The sequence below is a fragment of the Mustelus asterias genome, chromosome 8 (genome assembly GCF_964213995.1).
Source record: "Mustelus asterias chromosome 8, sMusAst1.hap1.1, whole genome shotgun sequence".
NCBI lineage: Eukaryota > Metazoa > Chordata > Chondrichthyes > Carcharhiniformes > Triakidae > Mustelus > Mustelus asterias.
The window spans coordinates 98726704-98744132 of NC_135808.1; the positions used below are offsets into that span (position 1 = coordinate 98726704).

The window sequence follows — 17429 nt, forward strand, 5'->3', positions numbered from 1 at the left end:
GTGCCCAGAGCTTCTTAAAATCAGAAAGCCTGTAAGTCTGTAAATCTACCCATAGCAAAGGGGATTTCTAAACCACATGTCCCCACGGTAACCACGTCTCATCAGCTAATTGTTGGACAGAACTAGGAGAGCATATGCTCCTTTTTTAAACTTCAATTTAAAGAGACAGTTTGAAATATAACCACATTATAAAATCTTATATTCATTACAGACTGCAGGGTGCTTAATCTTGTCATCACTAAAGCTCCCGCACACTTTTCCAGCAGTGATTATCAATCTAAATACTGGACAATAAACTGTGTGATTTCTTAGGGCAGACAATCTTTTGCATAGAACTTAAACATGACACATTTTCTCACAAGATAGATTTTAAATCATTAAAATGGGGAGCAATATTTTGCTGTTGTGTGTGTAGAGCTTTACTGAATATGTTTCACTTCTCCTCATTTGTATAGTAATGTTTGGGGTTACTTTCCATCACAGGATTCCTGTGCATTCTCAGCACTTTATTAAAACAGCACAGTGGCTATTCTCACCAAATCTGATGATCTAAAATTATACTTGGCAGTGCGTTCAGTTGCCAGTTTATTGCAGTGGAATATTTATGCATCTGCTGTTGATTTTGTGACTTTCTGCCATCTACTCTATGCCCCATTTGGCTAATCTTTTTGTAACTCAGTCACAGGACATCGCTGCAGGAGTTCCTCAGGGTGGTGTCCTGAGCCCAATCATCTTTAGCAACTTCATCAATGATCTTCCCTCCATAAGGTCAGAGTGGGATATTCACCGATGACTGCACAATGTTCAGCAACCATTTGCAACTCCTCAGATACTGAAGCAGTTCATATCTATATACAGCAAGACTTGGACAACATTCAGGTTTGGACTGAGAAGTGACAAGTACCATTCACGTCACACAAGTGTCAGGCAATGTCTATCTCCAACAAGAGAGGATCTAACCATCTCCCCTTGACACTCCAAGGCATTACAAATTGCTGATTCCCCAACTATCACAGTCTTGGTGGGGTTACTATTGACCAGATATTGAACTGGATTAGCTCTCTCTCTATATATCTGCTGTCAGAAAAATGAGGAACTATAATATTTTTTATTTTGGTAATATCCCTGTCATATTTCATATATATTGGAAAACAGGCTGGTGGGGATGTGTTGGTGCAATTGGATAAAGAGACAGAAAATGCAAGAGTATAAACATTAGTAAGAAGTGATTTTGACATGTTAATGAACCAAGAGGAACTTCAATATGGATTTACACAAGGCAATAAAATAAGTAATTTTGAAGTAAGTTGTTTTAGTTCAAAGGGGAACATATGCAAGTTGCAAAACTTGTAAGCAAGTGAGGCAAAGATAAGCCAAGTTTACTTTTTAAAAATAAAGGAGTATGATCAATGCTGGTGTGGTGATTATCCCTTTAAGGATCCATCTGCAGAGTAAGGGTCACATGACCCAGAGAACCAATTAAGGAGCAGGGTAGAGAATCACCCTGGTGAGCTTGGGTTTATGCTCCAGAATTGCATGGTAAAATTACTGGATTCTATCGATTCAAAAACCTACAAGGATTATTGCCAATAGGAAAGGGAAGGTTAAAAGTATGGTTTAAATTAAGATCGTTTGGAACTGTTTTAAAGTATTGTTAATTGTGTAAAGCCATTGTGTTTAAGTGTATTTTTATATTTTCTTTGTTATTTTAACAAATGTTTAATTAAATATAAAATCATCACAATTGGTCAGAGACTCATTTCCTGATTTCAGAAAACCCCCTCATAATACACAAATTGCAAAAATCATTTTGACAGCTATTTCAAATTTCCCTTTGGCCTTTGCCACCTGACACGCCTTAACACTGTGACTACAAGAGCAGGTCAGAGACTGGGAATTTGACTCCCCTAAGCCTGTCCATCATCAACAAGGTGCAAGTCAGGAGTGTGATTGAATAGTCTCAACTTGCCTGGATGCATGCAGCTGCAACAACACTCAAGAAGATCCAGGACAAACAACCAGCTTGAATGATGCCTTAAACATTCACAACTTCCACCACAACAGTGGCAGCACTGTGTACCATATGCAAGATGCACTGCAGCAACTCACCAAACCCACACCCTCTACCAACTAGAAGGACAAAGACAGCAGATGTATGGAAACACCACCACCTGGAAGTACTCCCCAAGCTATTCACCACCCCGACTCAGAAATATATCGCCGTTCCTTCACTGTCATTGGGACAAAGTGCTGGAACTCCCTCCCTAACAGTATTATGGGTGTACCTACACCGCATGAAGCTGCAGCAGTTCAGGAAGGCAGCTCACCACCATCTTCTTAAGGACAATTAGGAATGGTCAATAAATGCTGGTCCGGCCAAGGATGCCCACATCCCCATGAATAAATTTTAAAAACCCCGTTGGCCTCTGCCTTAATTGCTCTCAAAAGTCGTCCACATTCCACCAACCGATCAACTGCATTAAGAAATCTCTCCTAAACGTCTGCATTCTTCAGGTGACAATTTTAAATTTCTGACTCCTCCTTATCATCTCTCCAGCAAGACTAATTAGTTTTTCCTTTTTCACTCGATCACACCCCAATATAAATTTTTTAAAACCTTCTTAATTCTGCTCTTGGCTTTCTCTGTTCCAATGAAAATGGTCCCAGTGTTTCACGTCTCTCTTTCGAACCTATTTCTAATCACTGGCATCACCAGTGTAGAACTGACCTCAGTACTCTTGGCCCACAAAGGAGGTAAAAAAATAATCTGCCAGATTTTGCACTCATGATTGCTATCCACTGACCGCTGCTAAAAAGTGCATGTGTGAGGATACATAGCAAAAGGGTTGGACTCTGCAGATGTTCTTTATGGTTGAATAGGTTGCTACTATTCACAGTCTAGACACATGTATGATGTAGTCATTTGGGCAAGATACCAAAAGCTACAGCGACTGTGAAAATATACCACTACTTGAATTAGTGCCTTCAGATAAGGAGAGAAAATAAACATAAGAGGAACAGAACTATGTAGAATTTACAGTGTAGATCTCTGAAACAATCCATGGAGACTGTTTCGTAGGCAAACAATGTCACAAAAATTTTGAAACTTAAGATTAAAATGACATTTTTTAATTTACAAAACATCCAAATGTTCATTATAACAAAAAATTGTTAAAATGGTCTGTGCAGTTAAATGTCAAAGATTTAGAAGGACTATTGTCACGTGCTCTGAAGTAAGTAAAGCTTCATTTACCTGACGATAATACTTTTCATATAAAGGATTTCCACTGGAAAGCTGTAAATGAATAAAAACAAAATAAGCATTCTGACCTTATTACTAAGGATAAAAAAACCAGCGTATGACAATCAACACCAACATTTTCAAAACTACTGGAGGCTGGTTCTGAAAAAAATTGCTACAATCAGTTGTTTACTGCCAAATGATGACATTCTTGATTCCACAAATATTTAATCTTCCATTGTTGAGACATGTTTACTCAATAGAGAAAGCATCAAACTTAGTTACCAAGAGTCACTCCAACATAAATTTAATACCAAAAGGCAAAGAATTATCTTTCCTTTTACATCTCCAGTCCAATTATCCCTTCCATTCGGAAGTAGCAACTCAAGCTAAATCAAAGCCATATGCACAGACTCCTTGTACAGTGGCCATTTTTCATAAGTGTCAGCACAGAGAACCATCAAAGCTCGATTCAAATCTCTTATGAATGGGCAACTGGAGGTGTGTTTTTTTTCTTTCATGAAAACATGGGTATCTTTGGCAAGGCCAGCAATTGTTACCCATCCCTAACTGCCCTTGAACTGAGTGGTTTGCTAGGCCATTTCAGAGGGCAGGACAAGAGGCAACTATACTGCTGTGGGTTTGGAGTCATGTGTAAGCCAGATCAATAAGATTGGCAGATTTCCATTCCAAAAGACATTAGTGAACCAGATGGGCTTTACAACAATTAATGATAGTAGTCATGGTGACCATTACGATGACTAGTTTTATATTCCAGATTTTATTAATTGAATTCAAATTCCATCAGTTATTGTGATGGACTTCAAACATATATCCCCAGAACATTCACTTGGGCCTCTGGGTTACGAATAGAGTGACATTACCACTACCCTATCCCTACCCTCATTTTCTTCTTTCCCCTTCTATGCCTGAGCCATGTTCTTCCTCCACCCAATTTACTCACGTGTTCAGTGACTAATGCACAAAAAAGTCTCCATGCCCAGCTTTGTACACAAAGTGCTAACAGCCCTGATTAGTGGCTCCCGTTCTCACAAAAGTTCACACTCCAGTGTATCAAGACACCAAACTACACCAGTACTGTTGGGACCCACTTAAGTGCAGATGAGACCTATCCAGAAGAGCATAAGCCATAGGGTTCATGAGGTGCCTGATAGAGATGCAAAAGGAACCTGCTCTCATTGATTTGCATTAGTAAATGAAGACATGTTAACCAGATTCCAAAAACACTGTCAGTATCAAATGCTGATGGAAGCAAGAATGGGTGTGCTGAAAAGGGAGTTTTGGCCTTAGAAATATATGGGAAGTTTTCGCATTAAAATGAGCCTGTGCTACATTGTACCCAAGGCAACACACTGGCACAGTGGTTAGCACTGCTGCCTCACAGCGCCAAGGACCCGGGTTCAATTCCAGCCTGGGGTGACTGTGTTCTCCCTGTATCTACACGAGTTTCCTCTGGGTGTTCCAGTTTCCTCCCTCAAATAGTTCCTTGAAAATCCACATGTTAACAGGAAAATGACCAAAGACCAATGATGGGACAGTGGAAAATGTCCAATTCAGGATGGTGTTATTTGGAGGAGAAGTTGAAGATGAACCGAGACAATAAGTGCTCTTGCTCTTCTTGGTAATAAAGGTTTTGAGGAGGAAGGTGTTTTTGAAGTAACCTTCATAATTTAGTGCAGTATATCCAGTAAACTGTGCATTGGGCAGTCATACTATGCCAGTGATGCAGCAACAGCGTAGAGGAGGCACTGATCAAACATTGAAAAATAAATGAACAGGTCGGATAATATATGAAGAAACTTATTGTGAGGCAGCAGAATTATGTTATTGAGTTGTGTGATACATCATTTCGCTATAAACCTGCCTTTGCCTGTCCTTGTTTAATGCAAATCTTTATTTTTTATAAGAATATTCTTATAGTTATTTGGAAATCATTTTTCCATCTCTTTTCACTCCACTAGAGTTTGTGATAGATAACAGTAGAGATTTTCTTTTTTACCACCTAGGTATTAAAAGGTTGTCTGAGAGCGCAGTGCAGAAAGAGAAACCTGTTGGGTGATGTTGTAGAGTGGAAGTAAATCTCTCAATAATGTTCAAAATTTGACTTTGGATTAAGTAGCATACCAAGATTGGATATCACTGAGTGTGGTCTGAGCAAATAACCAGTAAGATGAGTTGGGAACAGGGTGTATTGTTTTTGATCGCTATGGGGAAATTATAGACTGGAGGAGGATGCAGATGATGAATCACCCGGGGACACATTTGCTCCATATAAAGGGCCTTCTCAGGAGCCACAGATAATCTCTGCCTCGCCCCTTTCTCATGAAATTGGTGTTGTAGCTTGTGAGTAACTCACCAAAATATTATAATCTTGATGAGTACTTTGTTTTCATTTGACATCTCTAACCCTGTTGTTCCTATTTGTTGGTGAGCTGATAGAGACTGGAGGGGCAGCTTGATGCAATCTATATCTGAAATCCATTATACTGGCAAATTATTTAATGGAAAAAGGTTGGATAATTTTGCTGCAACAATTCCAACAACTCTTGCATGTTATTCAGAACATCTCAAGCCCAAACCTGGTTTTAAAAGTTGTAAATTGATGTACTCCATTTTATCTCCTACTACTGTACTTGTTAATATGTGCATCTGAAACACTATTAATTATATCTTTATTTGTACTTCCATGAGACACTGGTACTGAAATAATAAGAAATCAAGATGATCCAGAAAGCTGGTTGGTGAAGGATAGAATTGGAGTCAATCTCTTTACACTATATAGAGTTACACATTGCAAGCATAAATCACCTTCACCCAGCCACTAATGTTTTAGGTTGTGTCTATTTATAGGGGGCTCAACTGAATGTCCAGTTAATGCCGGCTACCTGCATGCACAATAAACATAATTAATATACAACTAACAGTAAAACTCCACTCATTTTTTGAAGTGGCCTCACTCATTGTTGAAATTGGCTTTTTTTTGCTATTCAAAAAGATACAGAAGTCTGAAGTCACGTACCAACCAACTAAACAGTTTCTTCCCTGCTGCCATCAGACTTTTGAATGGACCTACCTCGTATTAAGTTGATCTTTCTCTACACCCTAGCTATGACTGTAACACTACATTCTGCACCCTCAACCTTTCCTTCTCTATGTACGGTATACTTTTCACTGTATACTAATACATGTGACAATAATAAATCAAATCAACCAATGATATTGGTGTTATAGCTTGTGAGTAACTCAAGTTCACCTCCAAATTTTTATAAGCATTTGTATGTTACGTTAATGCTTTCTTCCTGCATCTGTCTACCTCATAGAATCATAGAAATCCTACAGTGCAGAAAGAGGCCATTTGGCCCATCGAGTCTGCACCGACCACAATCCCACCCAGACCCCAGACCCATATCCCTACATATTTACCTGCTAATCCCTCTAACCTACGCATCTCGGGACACTAAGGGGCAATTTTAGCATGGGCAATCAACCTAACCCGCACATCTTTGGACTGTGGGAGGAAACCGGAGCACCCGGAGGAAACCCACGCAGACACGAGGAAAATGTGCAAACTCCACACAGACAGTGACCCAAGCCGGGAATTGAACCCAGGTCCCTGGAGCTGTGAAGCAGCAGTGCTAACCACTGTGCTACCGTGCCACCCTATCCTCCACTAGAAATTGGATTAAAACTATCAAAGCTTTAATTGTCAAAGTAGGAGCCCACAGAGCCAAACAGGAGATGTTCACCTGATTATTTTGGGCTGAATTTGAGCTCTAGTTCCAGAGGTAAAATGCATCACTCAGCTCCTCTTACATCAGCAATAAGGGCAAATATTCTCTCAGATATTAGCTGATTTAAATACTTGAAATAATTTAATCAGTACAGTATTTAGTGGGTCGGGTTAGCTCAGTTGGCTGGACTGCTGGTTTGTGATGCATAGTGATATCAACAACGCAGGTTCAATTCCCATACCAACTGAGGTTATTCATGAAGTCCCCGCTTTCTCAACCTTGCCCCTCGCTTGAGATATGGTGATCTTTAGATTAAATCACCACCAGTCAGCTCTCCCCCTCAGGATCCAGGGACTATGGTCATCTGGGACTATGGTGACTTTACTTTTCCTCATTTTATAAATGACTCGTGCTTTTAGGAAGAGGAAGCATTTATATTGTATCTTTCACATTGTTAGGACATCCCAAACATTGCACAACTACGGAAGTGAATTTGATGTACATTCACTGTTGTAATGAAGGGAAAGTCCCACCTAATTTGTGCACTGCAAGATCCTACAAATACTGATGAGTTTATCCGTTTTATTATTGTTCTTAAATGAGGGAAACATATTGGCCGGATAGAGGGAGGATTCTTCTGCCCATCTTTGAGTAGGATCTTTTAAGGCCAGCCTAGAGGGCAGATGAGGCTTTGGAAGATGATGCTTCTGTCAGTGCAGAACTCCTTTAATTTAACACTGAAGTTTTAGTTTGAATTATGTGTTCAAAGCTGTGGGGTGGGGCTTGAACTATGACCTTCTGACTCAGGCAAGGGTGCTACAACTGACTTACGGTTGATTCTTTCCTCGTAATATTATTTGTGATGTCCTTCTTCTTTTCCTGACCCTCCTACTGGAGGAGAAGAAAATAAATGTTTGCTAAATCAAACCAGGAATGAGGCTAAAGTTCAAAACATTTTTCCGGTAACACACTTTTATCCAATTAGTCGGTGTCATTTTTCATTACTTTGGGACAGCCTACAAAATATTGCATTGTTTAAATGCAATGTTATTTTAAAACTTTGTGGTGGGGCACACAAGGAGGACACATTTAGAGTCATAGAGCAATGCAGCACAGAAACAGGCCCTTCGGCCCAACCGGTCCATACTGACCATGGTGCCCTCCCAGCTAGTCCCAATTGCCATGTACTTATCCAAATGCTTTTTAAACATTGCTATTGTACCTGTCTTAACCACTTTCTTGGGCAGCTTATTCTGAGTTTTTAAAAATTATTATCCAAAGTTGAGCAAGGATGCTGCATTTTGTGAAAAATTAATGTTCACACTGTGCTTGGTTATTGTCACTGAAGCAAACCCCTCTTTCTTTTTTTAAACTTATCAACCATTATGATTTTCATGACTGTGCCTCAGCTGCCTAGTTCCAAAGCTCTGGAATTCCCTCCCCGAGACTCTCCACATTTTGCGCCTCTCTCTCTTCCTTAAAGGTGCTCCTGAAACTGTAACTCTTTGATCTAATTTGGTCACCTGTCCTAATTAGTCTGATGTGGAGATGCCGGCGTTGGACTGGGGTAAACACGGTAAGAAGTCTCACAACACCAGGTTAAAGTCCAACAGGTTTATTTGGTAGCAAAAGCCACTAGCTTTCAGAGCGCTGCTCCTTCGTCAGGTGAGTGGGAGTTCTGTTCACAAACAGGGCATATAAAGACACAAACTCAATTTAGAGAATAACGATTGGAATACGAGTCTTTACAGCTAATCAAGTCTTAATGGTACAGACAATGTGAGTGGAGAGAGCATTAAGCACAGGTTAAAGAGATGTGTATTGTCTCCAGCCAGGACTTCAGCGGTCACGGGCATTCGGCCTCTGATCTTCGGGCAAGCATTCTCCAAGACGGCCTTCACGACACACGACAGTGCAGAGTCGCTGAGCAGAGACTGATAGCCAAGTTCCGCACACATGAGGATGGCCTCAACCGGGATCTTGGGTTCATGTCACACTATCTGTAACCCCCACGACTTGCCTGGACTTGCAAAATCTCACTAACTGTTCTGTCTGGAGACAATACACATCTCTTTAACCTGTGCTTAATGCTCTCTCCATTCACATTGTCTGTACCTTTAAGACTTGATTAGCTGTAAAGACTCGCATTCCAATCATTATTCTGTAAATTGAGTTAGTGTCTTTAAATGCCCTGTTTGTGAACAGAACTCCCACTCACCTGACGAAGGAGCAGCGCTCCGAAAGCTAGTGGCTTTTGCTACCAAATAAACCTGCTGGACTTTAACCTGGTGTTGTGAGACTTCTTACTAATTAGTGTGACCAGTCCAGTTTTTAGATATTCTGCCCACTATCAAGTGCTGGATTCTTTTATATCCAGTATACTAAGGTTAGGATGCAAGAATCAAGCACCCAAGAGTAATTTTGCAAAATCCAGGAGATAGAGACAAGCCAGGAATATACTGTGATGTTTGATGGTCTCATCAATGATTTTCACTTGAAATTAAGAAATTATATTCACAAACACGAGTAGTTCTGGTGTATATTTTAGTTGTGGGCTTTTGGATGGGGGCCCGTGTTGAGATCACCTCCATGGGTTTGACGTCTTTCCCCTCCACCATGCAGCAGCACTGCTGGTCTGGTGTCAGGTATTCTTTGGTCTCTGGCAGTGGCCACACTTGTCCTAATATTTCTTCATGCAGTCAAGCGTCACACTTTGTCTGAATGCTCCTGTGAAGTGACCGAGTACAATTTACAACTCTAAAGTTGTTATACATAAATGAAGTTGTTTTTGTAATGACTTCTGTTTTTAAATCTTGATTCTCTTCTGTCCTTGTGGATGTGAGTGCATATTCAGAGCTCCATATAATAAAGAGAACGCATGTAACTGGGCTTTGCATTTATGGTCTATCGAAATGTGTTTTACACGGTAATAAATACAGTAGTGACTTTGAATGTGAGTAATTTAGAATGAGGCCTATTATCATTTCCCTGGGACATTTTCTCAGGAGTTCTCCAGAGAAGCGCCCTTATCCTATCCAACTTCACATGCTTCATCGATGGTAGTCCCTTCCACCTTAAAGTCAGGAATGGACTGTTTGTTGATGTTTCCATAATGTTCAGCTCTTTTCACAACAGCTTTGATCATAAAGCAAGTGCGGGACATGAGCAACATCCAAACTCTGGCTGGCAAACTACAGGTAAAATTTGAGCCACATAATTACTATTTCATGCAAGAGAAAATTAAGCTATCTTCCCTCACCCATAATGGCATGATGATTGCTGAAGCCTCCACCATCACTGATTTGAGGATATCAGTGGACTAGAAACTTAACTGTACTGGTCTTTTCAGCAATTAAATAGAAGAGTAGGCTGGGATTTTGAACACCTGGATTATTGTGGCTTAAATTCCAGCACCATCTAGAATAGAACAATTCGCTTCATCATCAACTTCAGATTCTTTTTTTCCTCGAAAAGTAAAATATTGCAGATGCTGGAGTTATGATGAAAGGTCATCAACCTGAAACATTGGCTGGAACCCTACCACCTCGTCCTCCACGGAAAGGGAGTGGGCGAGGGTCCAACAATGGAAATTTCTGTTGACCTTGGGCAGGAATTTCAGATCTCGTCCGAGCCAGGCCGTAAAATCCTGCCTATTAATTCTTGTTTCTCTCTCCACAGATGCTTCCTTGACCTGCTTTCCCGTTTTTGTTACCTTGTTAGTGACCTACACAAAGAATTTGCCTATCTAATCATAAGCTGGACCGTAAGATTTCTACAGACTTCTCTGACTCAGTTATCAGGTTACTAAGACTGCCAGAGGATTGATTGATTAATTACCAATCTTCCATTGCCGGGGATGTTATCTTGGAGCCAACTCAACTGTAAAGAAATCCGACTCCTCCCTCTCCACTTTCTGTCCACTCACCATTTCACATACACAAATATAAACACTTGATGATTAAAACAACTGACCAGGCAGCTTAGCAGACAGTTAAACAGATTAACTTTAGGATCTGGGAACAAACATTCAACCGTTTCAGGGACAGGAATGGAAATCTTCCCAAAGTAAACTAAATTCAGAGAGCGTAAGCGGCAATCTAGCAAGATAATGTTTTTATGAATTGGTTGCTCAGGGACAGAGAAAGAAGAAAGCGGCACGCAACTGGCTTCTGAGACAAAATTGCAACACTCGATCGTTTCATTAATTATATCCTAAAATTACAAATTTGAAAATATAACATTGTACATATCAATTTTAAAGAAACGTTATTACAGGACTCCTTTAACACCTGTTGTATTTATCTTTAAATTTACCTTGTACCAGACTAACCTCTCTGAAAACCTATCACAGCAGTCCAGCTGATGTGCTCTAATGCAAAAGCTTAGTTTGAATTCCTTTTATGTCCACCAAAATTATCAGGCACGGACTCAAAAGATACAAGATATTCATCATAATTATGATATTTTAGTGCGTCGCTAACAGGAACACACAAAATAGCTCAGTTGACTGGCTCGTGATGCAGAGTGACGCCAACAGTGTGGGTTCAATTCCCGTACCAGCTGATGTTATTCATGATGCCTGCCTTCTCAACCTTGCTCCTTGCCGGAGGTGTGGTGCTCGTCAGATTAAAATCAAAAGAGAGAGCAGCCTATGGTCATCTGGAACTATGGCACCTTTACCTGTCTCTTTGCATCATTTCCTTGTCCACTGTAAGAAGTCTCACAACACCAGGTTAAAGTCCAACAGGTTTATTTGGTATCACAAGCTTTTGGAGCGCTGCTCCTTCATCAGGTGAGTGGAGTGGACTTCTTAATGTGCCCACCCCAGTCCAACGGTGGCATCTCCACATCATTCGTTGTCTATTGAACAGCATACCTTTCCACCTTTGTATCATTAGCAAACAAGTCATTAATATCGATTGTAAATCGCTGAGGCCTTTTCATAAGATCAGCCACTTGGAAAAAACACTGGGGTGTCCCTGGAACTGTATCCATGATGCTGTCCTTAGAATGGATTAAAGTGAAAAAACATTGACCTCCCAATTAAGCAAATTATCCTAATCACCTTTACTCATTCCTTTACAGATCCAATTTAATTTTGAATAACATAATTTGTGTCTCAATAACTACTCTCTCTTCTATTTTATGTCATAATCTGCATTGTTTTGTCAAAATATCTCAATTGCTCGTTTGTGTTTATATTTTCGTGTACGTTTCCTAATGTATCTACGTTTTAGCCCCCTAAAGGCAATAACAGTCCAAAACCACACAGTTCTCCAACTGAGACCCAATTAGTTTGACACAAGTTTATCATTAACTCTTGGCTTCTACATTCTTCTTCCAAACCTGGTCCTCTCTTCCTGTTTATGCCTTTCTCTATCCACTTCATTCACTTTGTCTTTCAAATGAGACATCAAAGCGAGGCTCTGTCTGAACTCTCAGGTGGAAAATAAGACCCCATGCCACTACATTGAAGAGTAGGGGAATTATCCTCGGTATCCTGGCCAACATTTATCCCTCAAACAATATTGCAAACACAGATTATCCTTTCATTTGGTATTGCTGTTTGGACCTTGCCGTGTTCATATTGGCTATCACACTGCCTGCATTACACCAGTGACTACACTTCAAAAGCACTTCTTTGACTAAAGCTCTTTGCAACATCCTGCGGTCATGAAAGGTGCTATATAAATGCAAATCTTTATTTTCACTGTCAAGAGTGAAGCATACCAATCAATAGCAGAAAAAGCATAGCATAGAAAATCATGCTTTAGTACAAGCACACACAAATCACCAAAATAAATTCAATATCTAGTTCAAGCATCTTAGCCTCCTTCAGATAATTTTAGGTGTGCATTTGCTTCAATGAACCCCATCTGCCACAATATTTGAATAATCCACAAACATTGCAGCACCAGATCTATTAATAGAAAAGGTTCTCAATCACAGCTAAGCTGTCATCAATTCTTTTTTACCCTGCAAATAAAACCAGCGAATCTTAGCCCTCAAACTTTTGAATGTTGCGAAATTCCTGAACACTATTCAGGAAACAATGCAGTGCTTTAAATTCTAATGCACTGAAAACAATACCAGATAACACAGTGGCACAGTGGTTAGCGCTGCTGCCTCATAGCGCCAGGGACCCGGGTTCGGTTCCCGGCTTGGGTCACTCTCTGTGTGGAGTTTGCACGTTTTCCCCATGTCTGCGTGGATTTTCTCCGGGTGCTCCGGTTTCCTCCCACAATCCAATGATATGCAGGTTAGGTGGACTGACCATGCAAAATTGTCCTAGATTAGGGAATTAGCCACGGTAAATGTGTAGGGTTACAGGGATAGGGTGGGAAAAGGTAAGGTATCTGTCAAAGAGGGTCGGTGCAGACTCAATGGGCTGAATGGCCGCCTCTGCAGAAAGAAAAATCACACGTTGACAACACAATTCTTGGTAGCTTCAATAGTTTACATAATAGTGCAATGAGTTGAAGGTTCACAATCAGTTAGCCCACTCCTGAAAATTCAAAAAAGCTTTTTCATGGTTAAAAAATGAATTATCCACCAATCTAAACAATATAAATACTCAGGAAAGTGAGTAAACTTAGCATTAACAAAAGGGAATCATCAGGTATTTGAATGGAGTGAAGAGTTAGACTGCATTTTAAAAATGCTTCCATTGAATGTGGCTATCAATGGTAAGGCCTAATTGCCTTTGAGAAAGTAGTGCTGAGCTGCCTTCTTGAACCACTGCAGTTCCATGTAGTGGAGGTACAGCCACAGTGCTATCAGGGAGGGTGCTCCAGGAGTTTGACCCAGTGACAGTGAAAGAACGGCGATATATTTCCAAGTCAGAATGGTGCGTGACTTGGAGTGGAACTTGCAGATGGTGGTGTTCCCATGCACCTGCTGCCCTTGTCCTTCTAGGTGGTAAAGGTCTCGGGTTTGGAAGGTGGTATTGAAGGAGCCTTGGTGAGTTTCTGCAATACATCTTGCAGATAGTATACAGCACTGTTGCTGTGCATTGGTGTTGATAGGAGTGAACGTTTCAGTGGGGTGCCAATCAAGCAGGTCCCTCTTTCCTGGATGGTGTCAAGCTCCTCAAGTGTTGTTGAAGCTGCACTCAACCAGACAAGTGGAAAGTATTCTATCACATTCCTGATTTGTGTCTTGGAGATGGTAGATAGCTGTGTGGATTCAGGAAGTGAGCACCTCGGCATAAAATTCTCAGCTTCTGAACTGCTACGTGTAGCCACGGTATTTATGCAGCTGGTCAAATTCGGCTTCTGGTAAAAAACTGAACGTTGTCCAGGTCTTGCTGCATTTAGGCACGTAAATGATGCTTCAGTATCTGAGGAGTTGCAAATGGTACTGAACACTCTGCAATCATCAGTGAAGATCCCCATTTCTGACCTTATGATGGAAGCTAGGTCACTGATGAAGCAGCTGAAGATGGTTGGGCCTAGTACACTAGGAACTCTTCAGCAATACCCCAAAAATGAGATGACTGACCTCCAACAAGCACATCATCTTCATATGACTTCAACCAGTGGAGAACTCCATCCTGCCTGTCAGCTTCAGTTTTGCTGGGGTTCCTGATGCCACACTTAGTCAAACACTGACTTAATGTCAAGGGCAATCATTCTAAACTTCCTTCTCAAGTTCAGCTCTTTTGTTCATTTTGGACCAAGATACCAATGAGGCCTGGAGCTGAATGGCCCTGGTGGAATCCAAACTGAGTGACAGTGAGCAGGTTATTAGTGTGCAAGTGCTGCTTGATAGCACTGTTGATACACTCCATCACTTTGCTGATGATCGAAAATAGACTGATAGAGCAGTAATTAATTCATTCAATTTGTTCTGATTTTCGTGGACAGGACATACCTGGGCAATCTTTCACATTGTCGGATAGATGCCAGTGTTGTAGTTGTACTGGAACAGATTGACTAGGGAAGGCAGCTAGTCCTGAAGCTTCAATACAATTGCCAGAATGTTGTCAGGGCCCTTAGTCTTTGCAGTATCCAGTGTCTTCAGCCATTTCTTGCCATCAAGAGTGAATTAAATCTGGCTAAAGATAGCTGCACTGACGTGCTGGGCTCCCTTATCATCGAGGATGGGTATGTTTGTGGAGCCTTTACCTCCAGTTAGTTGTTTAATTGTCCACCACTTTCATGATTGGCGATGTAGAGCTTAGATCTAATCCATTGCTTGTGGTATTGCTAAGCTCTGTCTATCGCATGTTGCTCCTGATGTTTGACGTAATCCTACATTGTAGCTTCACCAGGTTAACAGGCATTTTTAGGTATGCCTGGTGCTGCTCCTGGCATGCCCTCCTGCACTCTTCAATGAACTAGGATTAATCCCCCAGTTTGACGGTGATGGTGGAGTGAGGCACATGCTGGACCATTGTCATTTCCAGTTCCTAGATCAAAGTCAGGTGCTCCATCTGGTTTAATTCCTTTTTGACTTGATTGCAGTTTGGAACAATTGCTTGCTAGGGTATTTAACGGTCAACCAAACCAGTGTGGTCTGAATTCACAATGTAGGTCAGACCACGTGGGGATGGCAAATTTCCTTCCCTAAAGGATATCAGTCAATCAACTGGGTTTTTAAGACAATCAATGTTATTTCATGATCACCAACACTGGGTTTAGCTTTTAATTCCAGATTTTAATTCCACCAACTGCCTTGGTGATATTACCACTGTACAATTCCCTCATGTTATATAACTTTATTTTGTAAAAGGACAAATGAAATGTGCAGTAGAGGAATCGTGACAGAAGTGAGTGTGAAGTGAATAGGGGTGACTGTGAATTGTAACCCTTACAGTGTTATCCCAGAGAAAAACCACCAACTAACCAGAGACATGGCTACAGTGACATAATTTTTGCGGGAAATGTTCTATGTAATATATTGTAAACGTGCTTCATGTGCACATTTACTTAAACATCTGCCATCATTCAGCGTGAAACTTAAAAGTATTTTTCTTTCAATTAAGTTTGGAACTTTGGCATGAATTTGTCAGACGCAGCACATTATTGGGTTGTTGCTGGATTTTTTGTCCAGCGATACTTTTGACTTCTCACTGCTTGCTGAGAATACTGATTCACACAAGAAGATGTCCCTGCTCTCCACCCAGGACACGCCTCTTACTTCCCTATTATGTGCCCTGTTGGAATTGTTTGTCATTCATTAGGCATGCTCGCTTCTGTTGGGCTAGAGCAATTATTCTTCATTGGCTGACCAGAGACCATGATAACATCTACATTGATGTCTCCGCCACTCAATTTCAACTCCCTCCTCTATGTACTACGTTACGAAGCCATACTTCATATGGAAAATTACTACGTATTTACTGGCCAAAAACCACTGATTTGAGTTTAAATACGAAAACAGCAGCTGTGAAGGTGACTGCCAAGAACCCGGTGACTTTTTGAATTTCTGCACAGACTCAGAATTACCTCAAGTCTCCAGAAAGTTTTTAATTAATGACCATGGGTGGGGTGCCTTCCCTTGAGTGGACATGCTGGAGATGAAACCACTTGTGGAACTTAGACCGCCTACTGTCCGTGCTCTTACCAAGCTCAAAATCTATTGGTTTCCAGACTTTCTGTCTCCAAGCTCAATACTAAGCGTAGAGAACTGCCAAGAAATCAGTTTATCATAAGCAGGTGTGAACATCCACCTTACATTCCCCATTATGGAACAATGACTTCTGACTTGGAATTACTTGTGTAGACAACAGAGGCATTGATCTTTTCATCTCATGATCCAAACTGACTTCAGGTAACAAATCTTATTGAACTAAGAACTAGGAAAAACAAGCCAATCTGGAAATAAACAGAAGATCCCCGTGTCAGCACCCTCTCCCCCCACTCTCTTCAACTTTCCTGCAAGCTCGAACTCTATCTGCTTTTTGACTATCCATGTGCCACAGTTAGAGATTTTTAAAACATTAACCCAGTGGCTGCTGTCTCCAGAAGGAAAGATAAATCCATCACCAACATCTTTAAACCACTTTGATACCAAATCCTGAGAGACCACTGAGCTCAGCCTGGATCCATCCAAGTCATCAAGCTACAAGGTCTGGATAAAATTAATCTTCACTGGACTCTAAAACATCACTTAATCTATCCTCCGACTCTAAATTATTGATATCTGTGTGCTTGCATGAAAGTTGGAGCATTTTTATTATTTTTCTTAGAGCGAGTCAAGTACAATAAATACTACCCTCTTTTTTTTATAAACTCAAGGAGTCCTGTCTGTGTAAGCCTTTTACAGACACAGCACCCTACACAGTTAAACACTCACTGAAGTGGCAAGCATATCCTTTTTAAAAATCTGTTGCAGGAGTGGGAAAAAATTCTACCTCTCCTCACCTGCTTGTAACAACTATTTATAGAAAACACTATAACGCCTCACTAAGCTTACTTCAACATCATCTGCCA

General features: G+C 40.8%; 1 protein-coding gene across 4 annotated transcripts in view; it reads right to left on the bottom strand.

Annotated features, from left to right (window-relative positions):
* The window catches only part of eps15 (epidermal growth factor receptor pathway substrate 15), a 148355-nt gene that overhangs the window by 118272 nt on the left and 12654 nt on the right, over positions 1-17429 (bottom strand). For 2 of the 4 annotated variants that reach the window (XM_078218558.1, XM_078218557.1), the window contains exons 2-3: positions 7825-7884; positions 3254-3295 (exon numbers count right to left, since the gene is read on the bottom strand). Coding sequence is in view for 2 of the 4 variants with exons in the window: in XM_078218556.1 (XP_078074682.1) it covers positions 3254-3295 (42 nt within the window). In the remaining 2 variants the exon portion in view is untranslated. The remainder of the gene's footprint in view (positions 1-3253; positions 3296-7824; positions 7885-17429) is intronic. The other 2 variants (XM_078218556.1, XM_078218555.1) reach the window with 1 other exon arrangement.